The following is a 19,392-nucleotide window of genomic DNA, read 5'->3' as shown; positions in this document are numbered from 1 at the left end:
TTTTAAATATATACAGTATACTGTATATCATACATATCACATTTATTCATTGGCAGAAAATACGTTTACTTTTTACTAGGGCTGTCAAAATTATCGCGTTAACGGGCGGTAATTAATTTTTAAAAATTAATCACGTTAAAATATTTGATGCAATTAACGCACATGCCCCGCTCAGACAGATTTAAATGACAGTACAGTTAAATGTACACGTGTTAATTGTGTTTTGCGGAGTATTGCTGCCCTCTGCTGGCACTTGGGTGCGACTGATTTTATAAGCTTCAGTACCCATGAGCATTGTGTAAGTAATTATTGACATCAACAATGGCGGGCTACTAGTTTATTTTTTGATTGAAAATTTTACAAATTTTATTAAAACAAAAATATTAAGAGCAGTTTTAATATAAAATTTCTATAACTTGTACTAACATTTATCTTTTAAGAACTACAAGTCTTTCTATCCATGGATTGCTTTAACAGAATGTTAATAATGTTAATGCCATCTTGTTGAGTTATTGTTATAATAAATAAATACAGTCCTTATGTACCGCATGTTGAATATATATATCCATCTTGTGTCTTATCTTTCCATTCCAAAAAATACTTTACAGAAAAATATGGCATATTTTATAGATGGTTTGAATTGCGATTAATTGCGATTAATTACAATTAATTAATTTTTAAGCTATAATTAACTCAATTCAAAATTTTAATCGTTTGACAGCCCTTTGACTTTTGACCCGTTTTGACTTTTAAAGTCAATTTGAAAGCAAGAGCTTTTGCTCTTTATATGTTTTCTAAGATACTTGTACTTTTACAGATACTTGTACTTTTTAGGTAATTATTTTGCTCATGTATCTGTACTTTACTTAGGCAAAAACTAATAATATTAATAATTAAAATAAATAAATAAATAAATAAATAAATAAAAAGTAAGTACCAGTACTTCATTCACCACTACCAAAAAGTCAATAAGAGCGAATTTTTTGGGTGTTTGTCAGGGAAAATATTAATTGAATGAGCAAAATCAATGTGTATGGATGTTATTTTTGTGTTTTGGTTGGAACTGTTAATTTTTGGACTGTTAAAAAAAATAAAAAATAAAAAAATAAAAATGATTTCACTATCCATAAACTCTTTTGTTGAAATTGATGGCGATAGACACGTAATCCTTTAATGTGGCAGTGGACAATTTGCTAGACCCTCCTACGACAAATGGATTGGACGTCTACGTGTGAAAAACTAATTTACATTCACAGCAGGAGGATCAAAAGAGCCACATGATCGGACATATATCACCATCAACTGAGTTGAGGGGCACACAAAAATGTAAATATAAAGAACAGGAAGCAGACAGGGACAGGCTTATTACACGGAAGAGCAGTTTGCGTAAAACACATTTTTTACTCATAAGGGACTCATTTTTTAACAATAAAAGGGTCTATGGTGACTGAAAACATTAAAATATTTTTGGATGTGTGAAGAATTTTCGGGCGCATCTGAAAGTTTTATTGTGAGAGAATGATTTTTTTTTTCTTTTTTTATTTTTTTAGGGTTTGTTTACATTTTGGGTACAGATAAAAGGTTGTTTTTTTTTAGTATGTAGGACTGTTTCTGGTGCGTGTGATAGGATTTGAAGTTTCGGTTTTCAGGTGGCCAGTAGCATGTGCATTTTTGTGCATTTCAAAGAGTTTTGGGGTGAATTAAGTGTTTTTTAGTATATAGTTTTTGTGTGACTGCAGGATTTTTGCCTGGATATTGCAAAAGGTGTTGGTGTGGGGGTGAGTCGTATAGTTTTTGTGAGTTTTTTTTATTTTTTTAATTTAAGTATGTGCATTTTGTGTATGCGTGTGTGTGCATGATTTTTGAGGGGAGGAGGTTGAGCGTTAGAGCGGTAAAGATTGTTTTGGGGGAGTGAGAAATTTGTACTGATTCTGGGAAGTGGAAAAATAAGATTTTAAAGCCTTCCTTTTATGTTTAATTGATTTGTTTTAAAACATGCTTAACACTTGATGCAAGTTTGCCTCTTAACTTCTCCTTTTTTTGGCAGAAAGGAGATCCTTCAGGAATATTTTGACATTTCCTCCATGCTTCATCAAGAAGTGGTGCACATCCACCGGGAAATGTCCACTGCTATTACATTCATCGATCCTCTCACAGAGTACGACGGCTTCATTCAACACAACAGGTAGTGGAGTTTATTCTTTGTAAGCGGCGCCACGCCGACCAGAGAATTATTAAGTGAACCCCTGCGTGTGTGTATTTACAGGTCTGCGGGGGAGACTCCTGCTTGTGCAGAATTCGATTGCAGTCTTTTGGAGAACACAGAGAACTTAGATCCTCAAGAAGTCCAGTTGAATGACTTAACTCTGGAGACTGTTGAGCACAAGTCAATAAATATCGGACTTACCATTTACATATATAATGCTCTTTTGTCTTTTTGCATCTCCTTTTTCTGATTCCATTCAATGTTAACATCCTTTTATCTATTCCAGGCTGACTACAATTGAGGAGGATCTGCTGGCCTTGACCCGCTCTCTCATCCCACAGCAGGTTTCAGTAGAACAGCTGGAGCTGGAGTTGGAGGCGGAGGATGGAGAGGTCAGGAAAGGGCAAAGGTGAGTGAACAGCCATGGACTTCAATAGTAACCAGTGAGTTAATGGGTTTTTAGCCCTGTTTAGGGCACTCTTTGAACTCATTGGCTGCCATTCTGTGCGCTAGACGTCCAATCCATTTTGACTGGGAGGGTGTCAGTGATCATTCTCCTGTAGATTTTTGGTCACTTCCTATTGATTTTGGGACATTTCTGGGTCACCACCCTCTTATCACATTGACTGCTATTGATGGTGCTAGACGTCCAAACCATTTAGACTGGGAGGGGAGGGCTCCAGTCAGAATCCGTTTAGACTGGGAGGGCTTCAGTCAGAATGGATTAGATTGGATGAAACGTCTAGCGTCGTCAATGGCACTGAATAATGAGCATTCACAGCCAGTCCTCACAATTGAAATAAATTGGAAATCTAACGTTGTCAATGGCAATGGGGTAAATACAGTGGTATCTCGACATACCTGAACACACAATCTTATCAACGTAAAATTTGACTCGCCATTTGTTTGACGACATGCTTGAAATACGACGATTTATGACAGCGCCGCAGTTTCTTTTTTTTTCCCCGCAAGACGGACAAACAGCAGATTTTCTTGTGAGAGAAATCACCATGGGTTCCAAGAATGTTAGTGCAGATGGTGAAAAAAAGGAAAAAATGTGAGGCTTACCATTGAAATGAAGATGGAAATGATATAGGCGCGGTGTGCGCGTCGGTGAACTTGGTCGACAGCACGGCTGTAGAACGTCTACGATCTCGACGGTCCTCCTTCGAACTCTCTTCGCAAGTCTTTATATGTTAAGGTGACAATTATTATTAATGTGACATCGACAAAAATTGCCAATTTCGGCAGATTTAAATCATTTATTTCAGAACTTGCCGCAACACAACATGCCTACTGTCCGCGGTAGCGGAACATGAAAAGTGAAAGTAAAAAATCCTCTCTTTCCCTTTCACTTCAGCCACGCGGTGCGTTCAGGTACACCACGCAAAACAAATCCGCCACATTAGTACCTGATTCGTTACATCATTACATGTGTTACTATTATTATTACGATTATTATATTATTATTCCGGTTTTTATTTGTAATGTATTTGTTTTACTCTGTGTAACTGCTATTTGTAATAGTGCCAGCAGTATTTATTAAGGATTTAGTGTAGGTTTTTGGGGTGTGGAACGAATTAATGGAATTATAATTGTTAGGTCCGCAAATGCGGAAGCAAGGTTGGACCATGCAGCAGACAACAAGCGGGGATGGCTTACAAAGGTTTATTACTCACAACGAAAAACAACACGCGATCGCGGAAAGGTGGAAAAAACAAAAAGGGTCCGTGGCCGTAGGTCGACGGGGCTCAAATACAAACTCGAGGGTAAACTAAGATAACAGGCACGGAGCCGAAAAAGGCAAATAAAATACAATACTCGAATACCTGCACAAGGTAGAGATTCAAAAGGAGGCAGCAGCCGAACAAAAATCCTAGGCAGCGTAATATAGTATACGTAATATAAAGACAAGCGACTAATGCGAGATGTCAAATAGCGACCAGCAAGGCAAATATCTCGGCAGCTGTCTTTGAGATCTCCCGTGCTTAAATGCAGTGTTGATGAGCGTGCATCGGCTGCAGGTGCGACGTCGGGAACGCCCCCACAATCAGCTCTGCAACAAAACACAACCCAACCAGCAGCAGAACGTGACAGTACCCCCCCCTCAAAGGGAGCCCCCTGGCGACCCACCTGGCTTCCCGGGACAGCGCGCGTGAAAGTCGCGGATGACAGAGGGATCCAGGATCCAGGAGCGGGGGACCCATTGGCGTTCCTCAGGACCGTAGCCCTCCCAGTCGACCAGATATTGAACCCCCCTGCCCCTCTTCCTGGAATCTAAGATGGACCTCACAGTATAAACAGGGTCACCATCGAGCAGACGCGGAGGTGGAGGAGGTGGTTCCGGAGGGCAAAGCGGGCTGGAGGAGACCGGCTTCAGCAGCGAGACATGGAAAACAGGATGAATCCTGAGGGATGGAGGCAGCGCGAGCCTCACGGCCACCGGGTTGACCACCTTATCAACTTTATACGGTCCGATGAAGCGGGGACCCAGCTTCTTCGAGACCCCAGCAATGTTCAAGTCCCTTGTTGAAAGCCAGACCTCCTGGCCTGGCTGATACTGGGGGGCCGGTCTCCGGTGACGATCAGCCAACTGCTGGTTGCGCTCTGCCGTCCTTGAAAGCGCTGCACGAGCATCCCGCCAAACTTTATGGGCTCGTCGCAGGTGGTGCTGCACCGAGGGTATGGAGACGCTCGACTCCTGGGTAGGGAACACAGGGGGCTGGTAGCCGTAAGCGGTCTTGAAAGGCGACATACCTGTGGCAGTGCTGACGAGAGTGTTGTGCGCGTACTCCACCCAAGGGATATGGGTGGACCAGGAAGACGGGTGCTGGTGGCAGACGCACCGAAGAGCAGCAGCGAGGTCTTGGTTTGCCCGTTCAGTCTGGCCGTTAGTTTGAGGGTGGTACCCTGATGACAGGCTAGCCGTAGCCCCAATTGCTTTGCAGAAGGCCTTCCATACTCGCGAGACAAACTGAGGACCCCTGTCGGACACCAAGTCAGTAGGAATGCCATGAATTCGAAAAACGTGGCTCACGAGTATGTTCGCAGTCTGTAGTGAAGAAGGCAATTTGGGCAGAGGAATGAAGTGGACCATCTTCGAGAACCTGTCAACGACTGTCAGCACCACCGTCTTTCCCTGGGACACAGGAAGCCCAGAGACGAAATCCAAAGCGAGGTGAGACCACGGACGGGATGGAATCGGTAGTGGTCGCAGGAGGCCGGCGGGAGCACTGTGGGACGACTTGTTGCGGGCACAGACAGAGCAGGCGAGAACGAACGCCCGGATGTCTTCGTTCATCCCAGGCCACCAAAACTTCTGGGAAATTAGGAACTGTGTCCGGGAGACCCCTGGGTGACAGGCCACTCTGGAGGCGTGTCCCCATTGTAGTACCTCCGGCTTGAGTTCTTGAGACACAAACAGTCTATCCTTGGGGCACCCGGCTGGTATGTTCCCATCTTGCAACGAGTTGGCGACTTTCCTCTCCACCTCCCACTGAAGAGCACCCAAAACACGGACCGCTGGCACAATGGGCTCGGGAACAGACTCGTGGTGGACTGGACTGAAAACCCTGGACAAGGCGTCTGGCTTAGTGTTTCGAGACCCAGGACGGTACGTGATGGTAAAATTGAAACGAGTGAGAAACAGGGTCCAGCGGGCTTGACGTGAATTCAGGCGTTGGGCTGCCCTGATGTACGCCAGGTTTTTGTGGTCCGTGAAGATCTCGAATGGCACCGATGTTCCTTCCAACCAATGCCTCCATGCCTGTAGCGCCAGAACGATGGCTAGCAGCTCTCTGTTACCAACGTCATAGTTACGTTCAGCAGGAGTGAGGCGACGCGAGAAGAAGGCACAGGGGTGAACCCTCTGGTCGACTGGGGAACGCTGAGACAGAACCGCCCCCACTCCCGAATCCGAGGCATCCACCTCTACGATAAACGGCAAATCGGAGTTAGGGTGAGTTAGAACAGGAGCACAAGTAAAAGAACGTTTAAGCGCTGTAAAAGAAGCCTCAGCCTCTGGGGTCCATCGAAACGGTACTTTTATGGATGTAAGCCTCGTCAAAGGTTCGGCCTTCTGACTATAGTTTCGGATAAAGCGCCTATAGAAGTTGGCAAACCCAAGAAACCTTTGCAAGTGCTTCCTTGATGTAGGAGAAGGCCACTCGACCACAGCCTGTATTTTAGCTGGATCTGCCTTTAACTGGCCCTTCTCCACAACGAACCCCAGAAACTGGACCGACTGTGCATGGAACTTGCACTTCTCAGCTTTCACGTACAACCGGTTCTCTAGCAGCCTTTGTAAGACCAGCCGAACATGCTGCTTGTGCTCGTCAAGGTCTCTGGAAAAAACAAGAATATCGTCCAGATAAACAAAACAAAACCGGCCGATCATGTCCCTGAGCACGTCATTAACCAAATTTTGAAAAACCGCAGGCGCATTAGTGAGTCCGAACGGCATGACTAAATACTCGAAATGGCCAATGGATGTGTTAAACGCTGTCTTCCACTCATCCCCCTCCCTAATCCTCACCAAATGGTAAGCGTTGCGCAAGTCTAGTGTGGTAAAAACGGACGCTGATTGCAACGGCGCGAATGCCGAGTCCAGGAGAGGTAGGGGGTACTTGTTCTTGACGGTTATGTCGTTCAGGCCCCGGTAATCAACGCACGGGCGGAGGGACTTATCTTTCTTATCGGTAAAGAAAAAACCTGCCCCGACTGGGGATTTGGACGGTCGGATTAGCCCGGCTGCAAGGGACGATGTTATGTATTCGTTCAGGGCCTCCTGCTCAGGTTTCGACACCTGATACAACCTGGAGGAGGGCAATTTAGAATTTGGGATCAAATCAATGGAACAGTCATAGGGACGATGAGGTGGAAGCGACATGGCTAGGTCCTTGCTAAAGACCAGCTTGAGGTCGTGGTATTCATTGGGCACCAATGACAAGTCTACTGGTTTCGGCTCACGCGGCACAGACGCTCCCGGGGAATAAGAGGCCGCGTGCAAGCAATGCGAGTGGCAGTGAACACTCCAATTGTTTATCCTAGGAACCTCCCAGTCAATGTCTGGGTTGTGCTGCTTCAGCCATGTTAAACCAAGAACAACTGGAGCCAACTTTGTTGGCATGACAAAAAACGGTCGACGCTCGACGTGGTTACCAGACACCGACAATGTTAAAATCTCCGTTTTATGGGTTATGGTGGAAATCAAGTCTCCGTTAAGGTCCCGCACCTCTCGGCGCTCCTTCAATTCAATTAAGGAACCACCAAGCGAGTCAATGACAGAATAGTCCACGAAGCAGTCATCAGCTCCCGAGTCGACTAAAACAGTTACCTTACAGCTGCGTTTTTTCCCCGTAATGATCCCGGACAGTTGTAGTCTCGTGTTCTTTAGCTGTTTAGCAGACTTTGTGGTCATGTGTTGGTACTCACATTGTCCTGGCGGAGTACCACTAGACGGGAACTGCATCGCTGCGTGGCCACTATCCGAAGTCGGTACCTGGGCGAAGCGGCCGCTGCAGCCCGCATGGGGGTTCGCTGGACAGGAAGCGACGAGGTGGCCGGGTTCACCGCAGTACAGGCAGAGCCGCGATGCCATGCGTCGGTTGCGCTCCCTTGCGGTGAGTCTCTTCCCTCCGAGCTGCATGGGCTCCTCGCTGGTCGTGGACTGCCATTCAGGGTCAGACGAAGGAAGAGAAGCCGGATGGGAGACCCCCATGCGCGCCGCTGGGACAGCCCTCCCGATGTCTGCACTTGTTGACCGGCCGCGCCACTCCACGCCTCTCTCACGCTCCCGCTCCCTAAGTCGATTGTCCAAACGGACCGAAAGTCCAATAAGATCCTCCAAATCCACTGCTTCATCGCGGGCGGCCAGTTCGTCTTTCACCAGTGGATTTAGCCCCCTCCGGAATACACAGCGTAAAGCCGCGTCATCAAAGCCGCTCTCAGCTGCGAGAATGCGGAAAGAAACCGAATAGTCCGCGACAGAAAGTTTTCCCTGAGTCAGGTCTAGCAGGCGACTGCCAGCCTCTTTACCGCGAATGGGGTGATCAAAAACCCTCCTCATTTCCTCAACAAAACCAGGAAACGTGTTACGAATCTCGGGGTACTGATTGCTGATCGCCATGGACCACGCTGCCGCTTTACCGGTTAGGAGGCTCATGACGAACGCGACTCTGGATCTATCAGAGATGTACGTGTGGGGTTGTTGGTCAAAAACTAATGAACACTGATGCAAAAACTGCCCGCATGAACCAGGTTCCCCACCGTAGCGTGGCGGGTGAGGAATGTTTGGCTCACGCAACGGAGTGGAAGCTGGGGCAGAAGGCGTGGTGAGGGGAACGTGCGCTGACGCCGCAGTTGCAGGTGAAGCGGGGCGGTAAGCGCAAACCCGGTCCACACGCGCCTCAAGAGAGCACATATTAACTGTAAGAGCGTTTATCGCCGACATGATCTCTTTTAGCACACGATCGTGCGGGTCAGCGTGCTGTCCTGACTCACTGTCTGCAGGGTCCATCATTATGGCCGAGATATTCTGTTAGGTCCGCAAATGCGGAAGCAAGGTTGGACCATGCAGCAGACAACAAGCGGGGATGGCTTACAAAGGTTTATTACTCACAACGAAAAACAACACGCGATCGCGGAAAGGTGGAAAAAACAAAAAGGGTCCGTGGCCGTAGGTCGACGGGGCTCAAATACAAACTCGAGGGTAAACTAAGATAACAGGCACGGAGCCGAAAAAGGCAAATAAAATACAATACTCGAATACCTGCACAAGGTAGAGATTCAAAAGGAGGCAGCAGCCGAACAAAAATCCTAGGCAGCGTAATATAGTATACGTAATATAAAGACAAGCGACTAATGCGAGATGTCAAATAGCGACCAGCAAGGCAAATATCTCGGCAGCTGTCTTTGAGATCTCCCGTGCTTAAATGCAGTGTTGATGAGCGTGCATCGGCTGCAGGTGCGACGTCGGGAACGCCCCCACAATCAGCTCTGCAACAAAACACAACCCAACCAGCAGCAGAACGTGACAATAATGTATTCTCATGGAAAAATCCTGCTCGACATACGACCATTTCGACTTACAAACAAGGTCCTGGAACGAATTAACTTTGAATGTAGAGGTACTACTGTACTAGGTACTACATTTTTTTTTTTTTTTTTTTAATTCTACCTTATAGTCTTATTGGGGGCCATACAGTGTATTTCTGTTTTTAGTCATTTTAGTTGTATTAGATTAATTTTTATTCTCAGAGCCATTTTCGAGTGTCCCAAACTTCTAAAAAAAAGCGCATTTAGCAAGGTTTCATCGGCCGTGATGTGTGTGAACAGTATGCTATGATGACGACAGCTCCTCTGAAATAGTGCGTGTTCAGAGTTTGCCACAAACCGCTCACTGCCGCCGGGAACGTACCCTCCCATAGGGCACCTTTCTAACTAAATTTCTCGAGCCTCCGGGGTTGTAGAACCAATGCCAAGGCAAAGGGCATTAATCAGAAAATATTGAAATAAAAATAATTTAAACAAATAAATCAATCAAAAATGAATTACATACATGTGTATTTTTTGGCCTTTTTCGGCCAAGTGTTTCCAATATTCAGTTTTCGGTTTCAGCAAAAAGAATTTTGTTTTCAGTGTATCACTAGTATAAATGTATTTAATCTATTTATTCATTAAAAAATTACAATAAAATACATATTTTTTAAATTCTGAAAAAAAAAAATATAATAATGATTAATCATTTAAAATATATGTTATTTATAAAGTTTAATTATAACCAAATTTGCACAAAACTGTTTAAGATTTGGTCAAATTTGCTGAAACAAACAAATCCATTCATCAAGAAACATAAAGGGGACATGCATTATATGGTGGCTAGCAGGTCTTTGATTAAGGCATTATCATCAAATTTCTATATTCTGCCTTAATTGAATTTTCATTCCAATCATTTCAGCCATCTTAATAAGAAAAGCTTCTTCAGGTCATTTGGAAGGAAACCCCTGGAGCTCCTCACGAAATACACTAAAAACTGACTTTGTGTGTATGATACTCTATATCTTATATCTATATTGCTCATTCTTTCAATTAATACTTAAAGGCAGAAAGGCATCGATGTTACGAACTGTCCTCAGCAGTTTAAGATCTTTTTTTTTAATCATCTCTCCGTAGCCTGCAGTGTAGTGCAGCAGTAATTTCGCTGCGTTTTCCTCTATTTTAGTCATTTTTTAAAACTGCAATGGAATACATAAATGCCATATGATTATGGTATAGGAATATTGGTAACATTCTACATGGTGACAGTCACAGTAAGCTCCGGTAATATTTGTTGTTCACCACGGAGGATAAAGAATGTATAAACTTTACACTTATTTTTTTTGTCCTGTATGATCCAATTTTGAGTTGATTTGATTGCATTATCGTGGGCAGAGTCTACCATCTGAGCAAAAGACTTGCTCTGGAGGAGTGTCGGCAGCAGGTGACGCTGTCCCAAGGCAGGAGGCTCAAGCTGGAGGTCCAGAGGTTGATTCTAAAGACAAAGTTGGATCAGCTGGGCTCCCGAGAACCTCCTCCTGCTCTGCAGCTGGACAAAGACACGCAATCACTTTTGTCCAAAAGCGTATGTTCTTTAGAAAATGTTCTGTACTCAAGCTGATCTGTCATCCAAATGGATTCTGGTGGGATTATAATACATTGGGCTGCTTAGATCTCTCCGAAGGCGATCAAAGCACTTGAAGGGAAGTTTTATAAGCTAAGATCACTTCATACTGAGTTTTTTCCCCCCGTCTCTTAAATGATATCCAACCACTTTCAAGTGGCTCTGGATAGAATAGAATAGAATAGAATAGAATAGAATAGAATAGAATAGAATAGAATAGAATAGAATAGAATAGAATAGAATAGAATAGAATAGAATAGAATACTGTCTGTTCCTAATGGTGACAGAAATTCTTCCTCAACAGGGCTCACAAACACATTCACGCATTCTCATCGCACACATGCACATCTTACAAACAAAAAAATGAGATGTGTAGATAAATACATTAAAAAACAAACAAACAAAAAACATTACAGTACTAGCGCATGTTAAAAACTGTGTATCAAAAAGTGCATAATGTTGGATTGTTTCAGTCTGCGCCTTTTAATGCTATATGAGAAATGTCAACGCCATTAAAATAAAATCTTCCTAAAGTCATCATTTTACTGCGTCATTGCCAAATACCTTCTGATGTATATTAAAAAATAAATAAATAAATGAATAAATAAGTAAATGCGATGAACTTTTACTAAAATTACTTGATTTATCATACATTTTAAAGTGCACAGTGTTGAACCGGCAAATCCATTAGCGATTATGGTCATTTTCAACATCAAGCAATTTTCTCAGTCCTAGTTTTAATGTTTCAAGCTATTAAAATCTTCCAACTAAAATTATTAACTCATTCTGAGCTGACGTACCAACATAAATTACCTACTCAATATATGAGTAATCCATAAATTAACATTCACGTGCTTGTTCTATGTCTGCTTTTCAGGATTACAACCCGTCATCACTCAAGCTACTCGGGAATGAGATCATGAAAAGTTTGTTTCAAGCCAAAAGTGATGTAGGTTAAACACTTATGAAATCAAAATGAAAATTTTGAAAGGACAAATTGTACTGCCGTATGTGTGTATGTTTAGCCATTTCTAATAAGACCTCAAAGTTACATTACTGCTAAATTTCATGACAGGTGAGTGATTTGGAAGATGACACCAAAGGCACTTTATAGTGATATTGACCCAGCTATACAGCACACTAAGCAGAGCTGCTGACTCTGAGTCAGCTGCAATAAAACTTCTACATAGTAAACAATTCATCATGTGACAAAGTTGTGAACAGAACCCATTTGATTTTCCTAAGGGAAATGATCAAATCCACAAAGGTTAGTTTGGATCTGGTATATTCAATTTTTTGGTTAGATTTACAATCATTTGGGGATTATTCTTTGAGTAAGTAGTTTTTGTGCATTTTTCGATTTTTTTTTTTTTAGTTTTTGTGTCTTTAAATTATACATTACCATTTACTTGTATTCGTATTCATCCGATGTTTACAGTCATATACCTCCCAAATCCCCTTTCTGCAGTAGCAGGGTGTAATTGTAAACCTATTGCATGTATAGCCGACCCAAAACTACTTTATTACGAAGAGCGGTTCATCATTTCATATCAAGATAAGCTCATGACTATATTGAGGTCCTTTTAGCGCTTTCAGTGCCATTGATGACAACAGACGTCCACTCAGGGATTCGCAACCTGCGGCAGCAAATGGCTCTGATCATCAACTTTTACAATTGTCTAGTGTAGGCTGACCTTGGATCCTGAACGTAAGCTGATTTTGTAGCACAGGCAGAGGTGGGTATAGTAGCCAAAAATTGTACTCAAGTAACAGTAGCGTTACTTCAAAATAATATCACTCAAGTAAGAGTAAAAGTGGTCATCCAAAAAATTTAGTCACGTAGGCTATAAGTCAAAAAATATTTGGTGAAAAGAATACTCAGTAATGTGACTAGCTGCTTATGATGTTTGATTTTTCTTTTCTTTTCAAACAATGACATTTTTTTCTCAGCACAAAGTTAGCTATATGAACTGCACTATATACTGCATACAATATGCTATACTGTACTATAACCTATTATATAACCACATTCAGCTAAAGAAAAAAAAAAAAAAAAAAAAAAAAAAAAAAAACAATCTGGCGAGAGAAAAAAATCTACAGAAAGGAAGCATCATTTGTCAAAAGAGCGAGAGTGCCCTCTGGTGGAAAAAATAGTTCCTAGTTTGAATAGTTGAATAGTTCCATCACTGTTGCTATTATGAAATTTAAAGGATCATATCTCCAGTTTTCCGTGGTCAATCGGTGGCAAATCAAAACTGGGAGAGAGGTTAAAATCTGCGCTTTCAAATTATGATCAGGGCAGCGCTCTATGTCAAATGCTTTTTTACAGTGCTTTAAAGACACCACGTGATTGAACAGGCTGGCGTGATCGTAGAACGGCAAGCGTCTGAAACGTCTGATTGGTATAATGGTGTCGTACGATTATTATTGAGACTTCTCTTTGGTGAAACTGGTATAGCTACTGTTTCCATCGCTGGGAAAAAAAAAAAGAGTAAAATCTAATATACTCCATATGGGGATGGCGTGGTAGAGTAGTTGTCCCCTAACCCAGAGGTTGTGGGATCGATTCTCTGCCCTGATGAATTCACCTAAGAATCGTTAAGCAAGATACTGAGCCCCACACTGCTCCTGGTGCTGCGTCACCAGTAGGTGGATGGCGATGTAGTGTAAAGACCTTTGAGTGCCTTGAAAGGTGGAAAAGTGCTATACAAGTATAACACCATTTACCATTTAATACGTAGAAAAAAAAGGAAAAATGTAGCTCGTAGTAGACTTGTGTAGCCCAAAGTAGCAGAGTAAGAGTAGCGTTTCTTCTTCACAAATCTACTCAAGTAAAAGTAAAAAGTATGGCTTATTAAAATTACAGTGTATCACAAAAGTGAGTACACCCCTCGCATTTCTGCAGATATTTAAAATATATCTTTTCATGGGACAACACTGATAAAATGACACTTTGACACAAGGAAAAGTAGTCTGTGTGCAGTTTATATTATAGAGTTAATTTATTCCTCCTCCCAAATAACTCAAAATATAGCCATTGATATCTAAACTCCTGGCAACAAAAGTGAGTACAACCCTATGAAAAAACATACATCCCTAAATGTGCAAATTGAGTACTGCTTGTCATTTTCCCTCCAAAATGTCATGTGACTCGTTACAGAAGTGCTGTCAGCATTACTACAGAGATTGAAGAGGTGGGAGGTCAGCCTGTTAATGCTCAGACCATATGCCGCACTCTACATCAAACTGGTGTGCATGGCTGTCACCTTAGGAGGAAGCCTCTTCTGAAGATGGTACACAAGAAAGCCCGCCTGTCTCATCAGACCATAGGATGTGGTTCCAGTAATCCATGTGCTTTGTTGACATGTCTTCAGCAAATTGTTTGCGGGCTTTCTTGCGTACTGTCTTCAGAAGAGGCTTCCTCCTGGGGTGACAGCCATGCACACCAATTTGATGAAGAGTGCGTTTGATTTGAGCACTAACAGGCTGACCCCCCACCTCTTCAATGTCTGCAGCAATGCCGACAGCGCTCCTGTAACGAGTCACATGATATTTTGGAGGGAAAATGACAAGCAGTACTCAATTTGGACATTTAGGGATGTACGTACAGTATTTACTAAGGGGTGTACTCACTTTTGTTGCAAGGGGTTTCGATATTAATGGCAATATTTTGAGTTATTTGGAGGGGAAAATAAATTAACTCTATTATATATATCCATTTGGATCAGCACCAATAGCCCATCTTTATAGATAGCTATTTTCTCCATATGCCTGACCTTTGCCATTACAGACGGAAGGCCTGTCAAGGTGCCACTCAAATAGTGGTAGTAGTTGTTGTTCGTCTTCTTCTTGTGGAACCAGACATTGAAGTCTTGAAACTTGGCATCTATGCGGCATGGGCCGGTATGAATTGAGAGTTTTATTTTTTTTGTATCACTGCTTATTAATCAATTTATTGGTGCCTGTGTTACCTGTGGGTTACAAATTAGCCAGTAGAGGGCATGCACGCACAGCCTTCAGCACTCAGTGTGCTGTGTCACACTCGTGCTTTTAATTAATGCTTTATGTGATGAAAAAATATCAGTATTAATGCTACGCTCTTTTCATCACAGTATGGAGGAAAAAAACTGCTTGTGCATGTTTTTCCATGTGATTTTCTGAGGAGGAGGATCGTCCTCTTGAGCAGCAGGAATGGTACCACGGTGCCGTTCCCAGGTTGGAGGTTCAGCAGCTTCTCCAGTGTGATGGTGATTTTCTGGTGAGAACGAGTCAGGAAAAACAGGGTTATGTGCTTTCTGTCCACTGGGATGGCTCCTGCAAGCATTTCCTCATTCAGAATATTAACGTGAGTGAAGTTGCCTGACAACATTTTGGTAATTTATGTCTCAAGTTTCAACCACTCTTTCTGATGTGTTTTATTACCCCCGTCAATGCTTTCGGATCCTATGAAGAATGAGTACCGCCTGGATGGGGAGAGCTTCCGCAGCATCCCGCAGCTGATCCATCATTTGCTGTCCTCCCGACAGCACGTCACTCGCAAGTGTCATATACAGCTGAGGAAACCTGTGCTCAAGGTGCCGCATCATTTCCCTCCATGTGATCGTTCACTTTGCTGGTCCATTATCATTAAATAAGAGGTGCTGCCTGTTAAATGGCTCTCTCTCCTGCTTTTTGTGTCTTTGATAGGACAAATGGGTCCTGGAACATGATGGTATTATATTAGGAGACATCATCGGGCGGGTAGGTAAGATTGGATGAAAATATTTTCACATCATTCCTGTTGCACTTTTTACTTTGGGCAATTCGAGCAGGGGTCACCTAAGTTTGAGAAACTGGGACCTATTTCTGATCAAAATATCTTTAACCCTTTATAACACACTTATTGAACTCATTGGCTGCCATTGACGGCATTGAACGTCCAATCCAATTTGACTTGAAGAAGCTGATCGGCGCTATCCTCTCCCAGGCAAAATGGTTTGGATGTCTTATGCTGTCAATGGCACTCAAACATGGGCATTCACAGTCAGACTATCGTTATCATGGCAAGCAATGAGTTAAATGCTATGAAATAAATGTCACGATTTTGTGTATTACAAGTGTGGCCTAAAAATGACCCAAAATGTGATGTCCATATATTTGGACACAGGTTTTAATTATTTGATTTTTTTTTAAAAATATTTTTTAAATTAATTTATTTATTTTTTTGATGACCAAAAATACGTGAACGCCAGGTTTCAATTATAATCATACAGTGGGGCAAAGAAGTATTTAGTCAACCACTTATTGTGCAAGTTCTCCCACTTGAAAAGATTAGAGTGGCCTGTAATTGTCAACATGGGTAAACCTCAACCATGAGAGATAAAATGTGGGGAAAAAAAACAAAATCACATTGTTTGATTTTTAAAGAATTTATTTGTAAATTATGGTGGAAAATAATTTTGACATTTTGACAGCTGTGTCTCCAGCAAAAATAGAAAATAGCCCAAACCATCTGGTGAACTGCGGCACGTCGGAGATGGTCCGCAGTCAATCCGTAGCGCTGACGCGGCCGGTATAATTTGAACAATAGGATAGAATGGAAAAACATAGGCTCCGGTGCTATATCTTGCCGGACCCGGACATATACAGTGGGGCAAATAAGTATTTAGTCAACCACCAATTGTGCAAGTTCTCCTACTTGAAAAGATTAGAGGCCTGTAATTGTCAACATGGGTAAACCTCAACCATGAGAGAAAAAAAAACAGAAAATCACATTGTTTGATTTTTTAAAGAATTTATTTCCAAATTAGACTGGAAAATAGGTTGGTCACCTACAAACAAGAAAGATTTCTGGCTGTCCAAGAGGGTTAACTTCTTCTAATGAGGTCTAACGAGGTCCAACGAGGCTCCACTCGTTACCTGTATTAATGGCACCTGTTTTAACTCATTATCTGTATAAAAGACACCTGTCCACAACCTCAGTCAGTCACACTACAAACTCCACTATGGCCAAGACCAAAGAGCTGTCAAAGGACATCAAAGACAAAATTGTAGACCTGCACCAGGCTGGTTTAACAAGAACGGTGAGCAAAAATCCAGAACCACACGGGGGACCTAGTGAATGACCTACAGAGAGCTGGGACCACAGTAACAAAGGCTACTATCAGTAACACAATGCGCCGCCAGGGACTCAAATCCTGCACTGCCAGACGGGTCCCCCTGCTGAAGAAAATACACGTCCAGGCCTGTCTGTGGTTCGCTAGAGAGCACTTGGATGATCCAGAAGAAGACTGGGAGAATGTGTTATGGTCAGATGAAAGCAAAATAGAATTTTTGGGTAGAAGCACAGGTTCTCGTGTTTAGAGGCGAACGAATACCATACAACATCATACCCACTGTGAAACATTGGGGGTGGAAAACATCATGCTTTGGGGCTGTTTTTCTGCAAAGGGACCAGGACGACTGATCTGTGTAAACGAAAGAATGAATGGGGCCATGCATCGAGAAATTTTGAGTGAAAATCTCCTTCCATCAGCAAGGGCATTGAAGATGAGACGTGGCTGGGTCTTTCAGCATGACAATGAGTGAATTGAATTTATTGTCATTGTCATCATCATCATCATCATCATCAACATTAGAATCAATGTCACAAGAAAGGAGAGAGAAGAAAGAGAAAGAAGGAAATCATCGCGTATGTTTGTTTATCCAAAGAAGATGAGAATAGACATGACAAAGGAGACGGAAAAAAAGCAGAAGCTTATCGGGACCCGTCCCCCTGCCACCAAGGTCGCACAAGCAGCATGCTCTGGATCAGTCCAATGACAGTCTAACACATTTCGTTCAAAAGTCATTAATTGCCATGGAGATTTCACATATAGTAATTTAAGTATATAGGATCAGTTCATATCCAAGTAGGTGAAGGGTGAAGGCCTGGGGTGCTTTGGAGGCTCTCATGTGTTGTGTCCACCGTAGGATTTCTAGTCAGCGTCCCTTGCCCGGTTTAGGAAATTAGTCATCATCATCTCTGGCCCGGTTTGCCCGAGCGAGTCTCTCATGATCACGCAGCTCAGCTTCAATTTTTGTGGCCAGTCGTGCAGCGGCGTCACTTAGCATTGCCTGCTCCTTCATTAACAGTGCCAACTCGTCGCCGTTGCGTCGAACAACCTCCAGTGTGTCATGGAGTTGGTTCTTCATCCTGATCGAGAAGCGACGAACCCAGAGAGCAGCAAGTAGCAGCAGGAAGGCCAGAGCCAGCAGCGTGCCGAAGATGTACAGATCCTCAGCGTCCTCTATCAGGAGGGACGTTAGGCATAGCGGCCTCCATTTACCCCAGGCGTCCTCCACATATCCAGACGTGAAGGTGGTCACTGGGCAAGGACGTTGCCCAGAGTTAGGCCGCATCGTAGAGAATATTCCGTCCATCGAACTCAGAGCCCAGTTTACCAGTTCCATAATTGCCTCAGCAGGAAAATTCAGCGTGTACGTGTCAATGGCAAAATCAGTAATGTGATTTCATTGGGAGGCACGTCCCAGAATTGTTATGTCTTATCCAGTTGGCCCTGACTTTTAAACGAGCTTTGCTGTGAGGACAGTCTTATCTGTGTTGTGTGTGCATTTACAGTTGAGTCTGGGCAACGTACTGGCTTATTATGTTACGTTTATACATTTTTTTTGAAGTAGCTTAATGAATTTATATCCGTTAAGCTACTTCAAAAAAATGTATAAATGTGTAATGTATAACAATGATCCCAAAACACACAGCCAGGGCAACAAAGGAGTTGCTTCGTAAGAAGCATTTCAAGGTCCTGGAGTGGCCTAGCCAGTCTCCAGATGTCAACCCCTTAGAAAATCTGTGGAGGGAGTTGAAAGTCCGTGTTGCCCAACGACACCCCCAAAACATCACTGCTTTAGAGGAGATCTGCATGGACGAATGGGCCAAAATACCAGCAACAGTGTGTGAGAAGCTTGTGAAGAGTTACAGAAAACATTTGGCCTCTGTTATTGCCAACAAAGGGTACATAACAAAGTAATGAGATGAACTTTAGGTATTGACCAAATACTTATTTTCCACCATGATTTGCAAATAAATTCTTTAAAAATCAAACAATGTGATTTTCTAGTTTTTTTTTTCACATTCTGTCTCCCATGGTTGAGGTTTACCCATGTTGACAACTACAGGCCTCTCTAATATTTTCAAGTGGGAGAACTTGCACAATTAGTGGTTGACTAAAAACGTATTTGCTTGCCTGGCACGGCCAGACTGTTCCCCCTGTGTTTTTCAAACACTGAGAGGATAGTCTGGGACCCAGCCCATTAATGGCCTCTCGAGCAAAATCAATCGACAAATCAGATTCGTTTATTTGCGTGACGTGTTCTTAACGAGCAACGTCACTCTTCGGCGTCGGAAGTCGTCTCCGCAACAACACAGATGGCGAACAGGAGAGTTGAGAATATGTTCCAGTCCACGGTAAAATCAGTTTTAAATTACCAAAAACACATCGACACAAGTCATTGACAACAGTCTGTCTCGCGCTAGCCATGTTGAATA

The 19,392-nt window shown here is 42.9% G+C and overlaps 1 protein-coding gene across 6 annotated transcripts in view; it reads left to right on the top strand.

Moving 5' to 3' along the window:
* The window catches only part of fes (FES proto-oncogene, tyrosine kinase), a 44,082-nt gene that overhangs the window by 14,073 nt on the left and 10,617 nt on the right, over positions 1–19,392 (top strand). For 5 of the 6 annotated variants that reach the window (XR_009064447.1, XR_009064444.1, XM_057846456.1 and 2 more), the window contains 8 exons: positions 2,048–2,185; positions 2,267–2,386; positions 2,493–2,615; positions 10,637–10,826; positions 11,743–11,814; positions 15,028–15,210; positions 15,317–15,439; positions 15,552–15,605. Coding sequence is in view for 4 of the 6 variants with exons in the window: in XM_057846456.1 (XP_057702439.1) it covers positions 2,048–2,185; positions 2,267–2,386; positions 2,493–2,615; positions 10,637–10,826; positions 11,743–11,814; positions 15,028–15,210; positions 15,317–15,439; positions 15,552–15,605 (1,003 nt within the window). In the remaining 2 variants the exon portion in view is untranslated. The remainder of the gene's footprint in view (positions 1–2,047; positions 2,186–2,266; positions 2,387–2,492; positions 2,616–10,636; positions 10,827–11,742; positions 11,815–15,027; positions 15,211–15,316; positions 15,440–15,551; positions 15,606–19,392) is intronic. The other variant, XM_057846464.1, reaches the window with a different exon arrangement.

This window comes from Corythoichthys intestinalis, chromosome 1 (assembly GCF_030265065.1).
Source record: "Corythoichthys intestinalis isolate RoL2023-P3 chromosome 1, ASM3026506v1, whole genome shotgun sequence".
NCBI classification, from domain to species: domain Eukaryota; kingdom Metazoa; phylum Chordata; class Actinopteri; order Syngnathiformes; family Syngnathidae; genus Corythoichthys; species Corythoichthys intestinalis.
The sequence above is the reverse complement of the archived record's forward strand: the minus strand, read 5'-3'. Positions and strand labels throughout refer to the sequence as shown.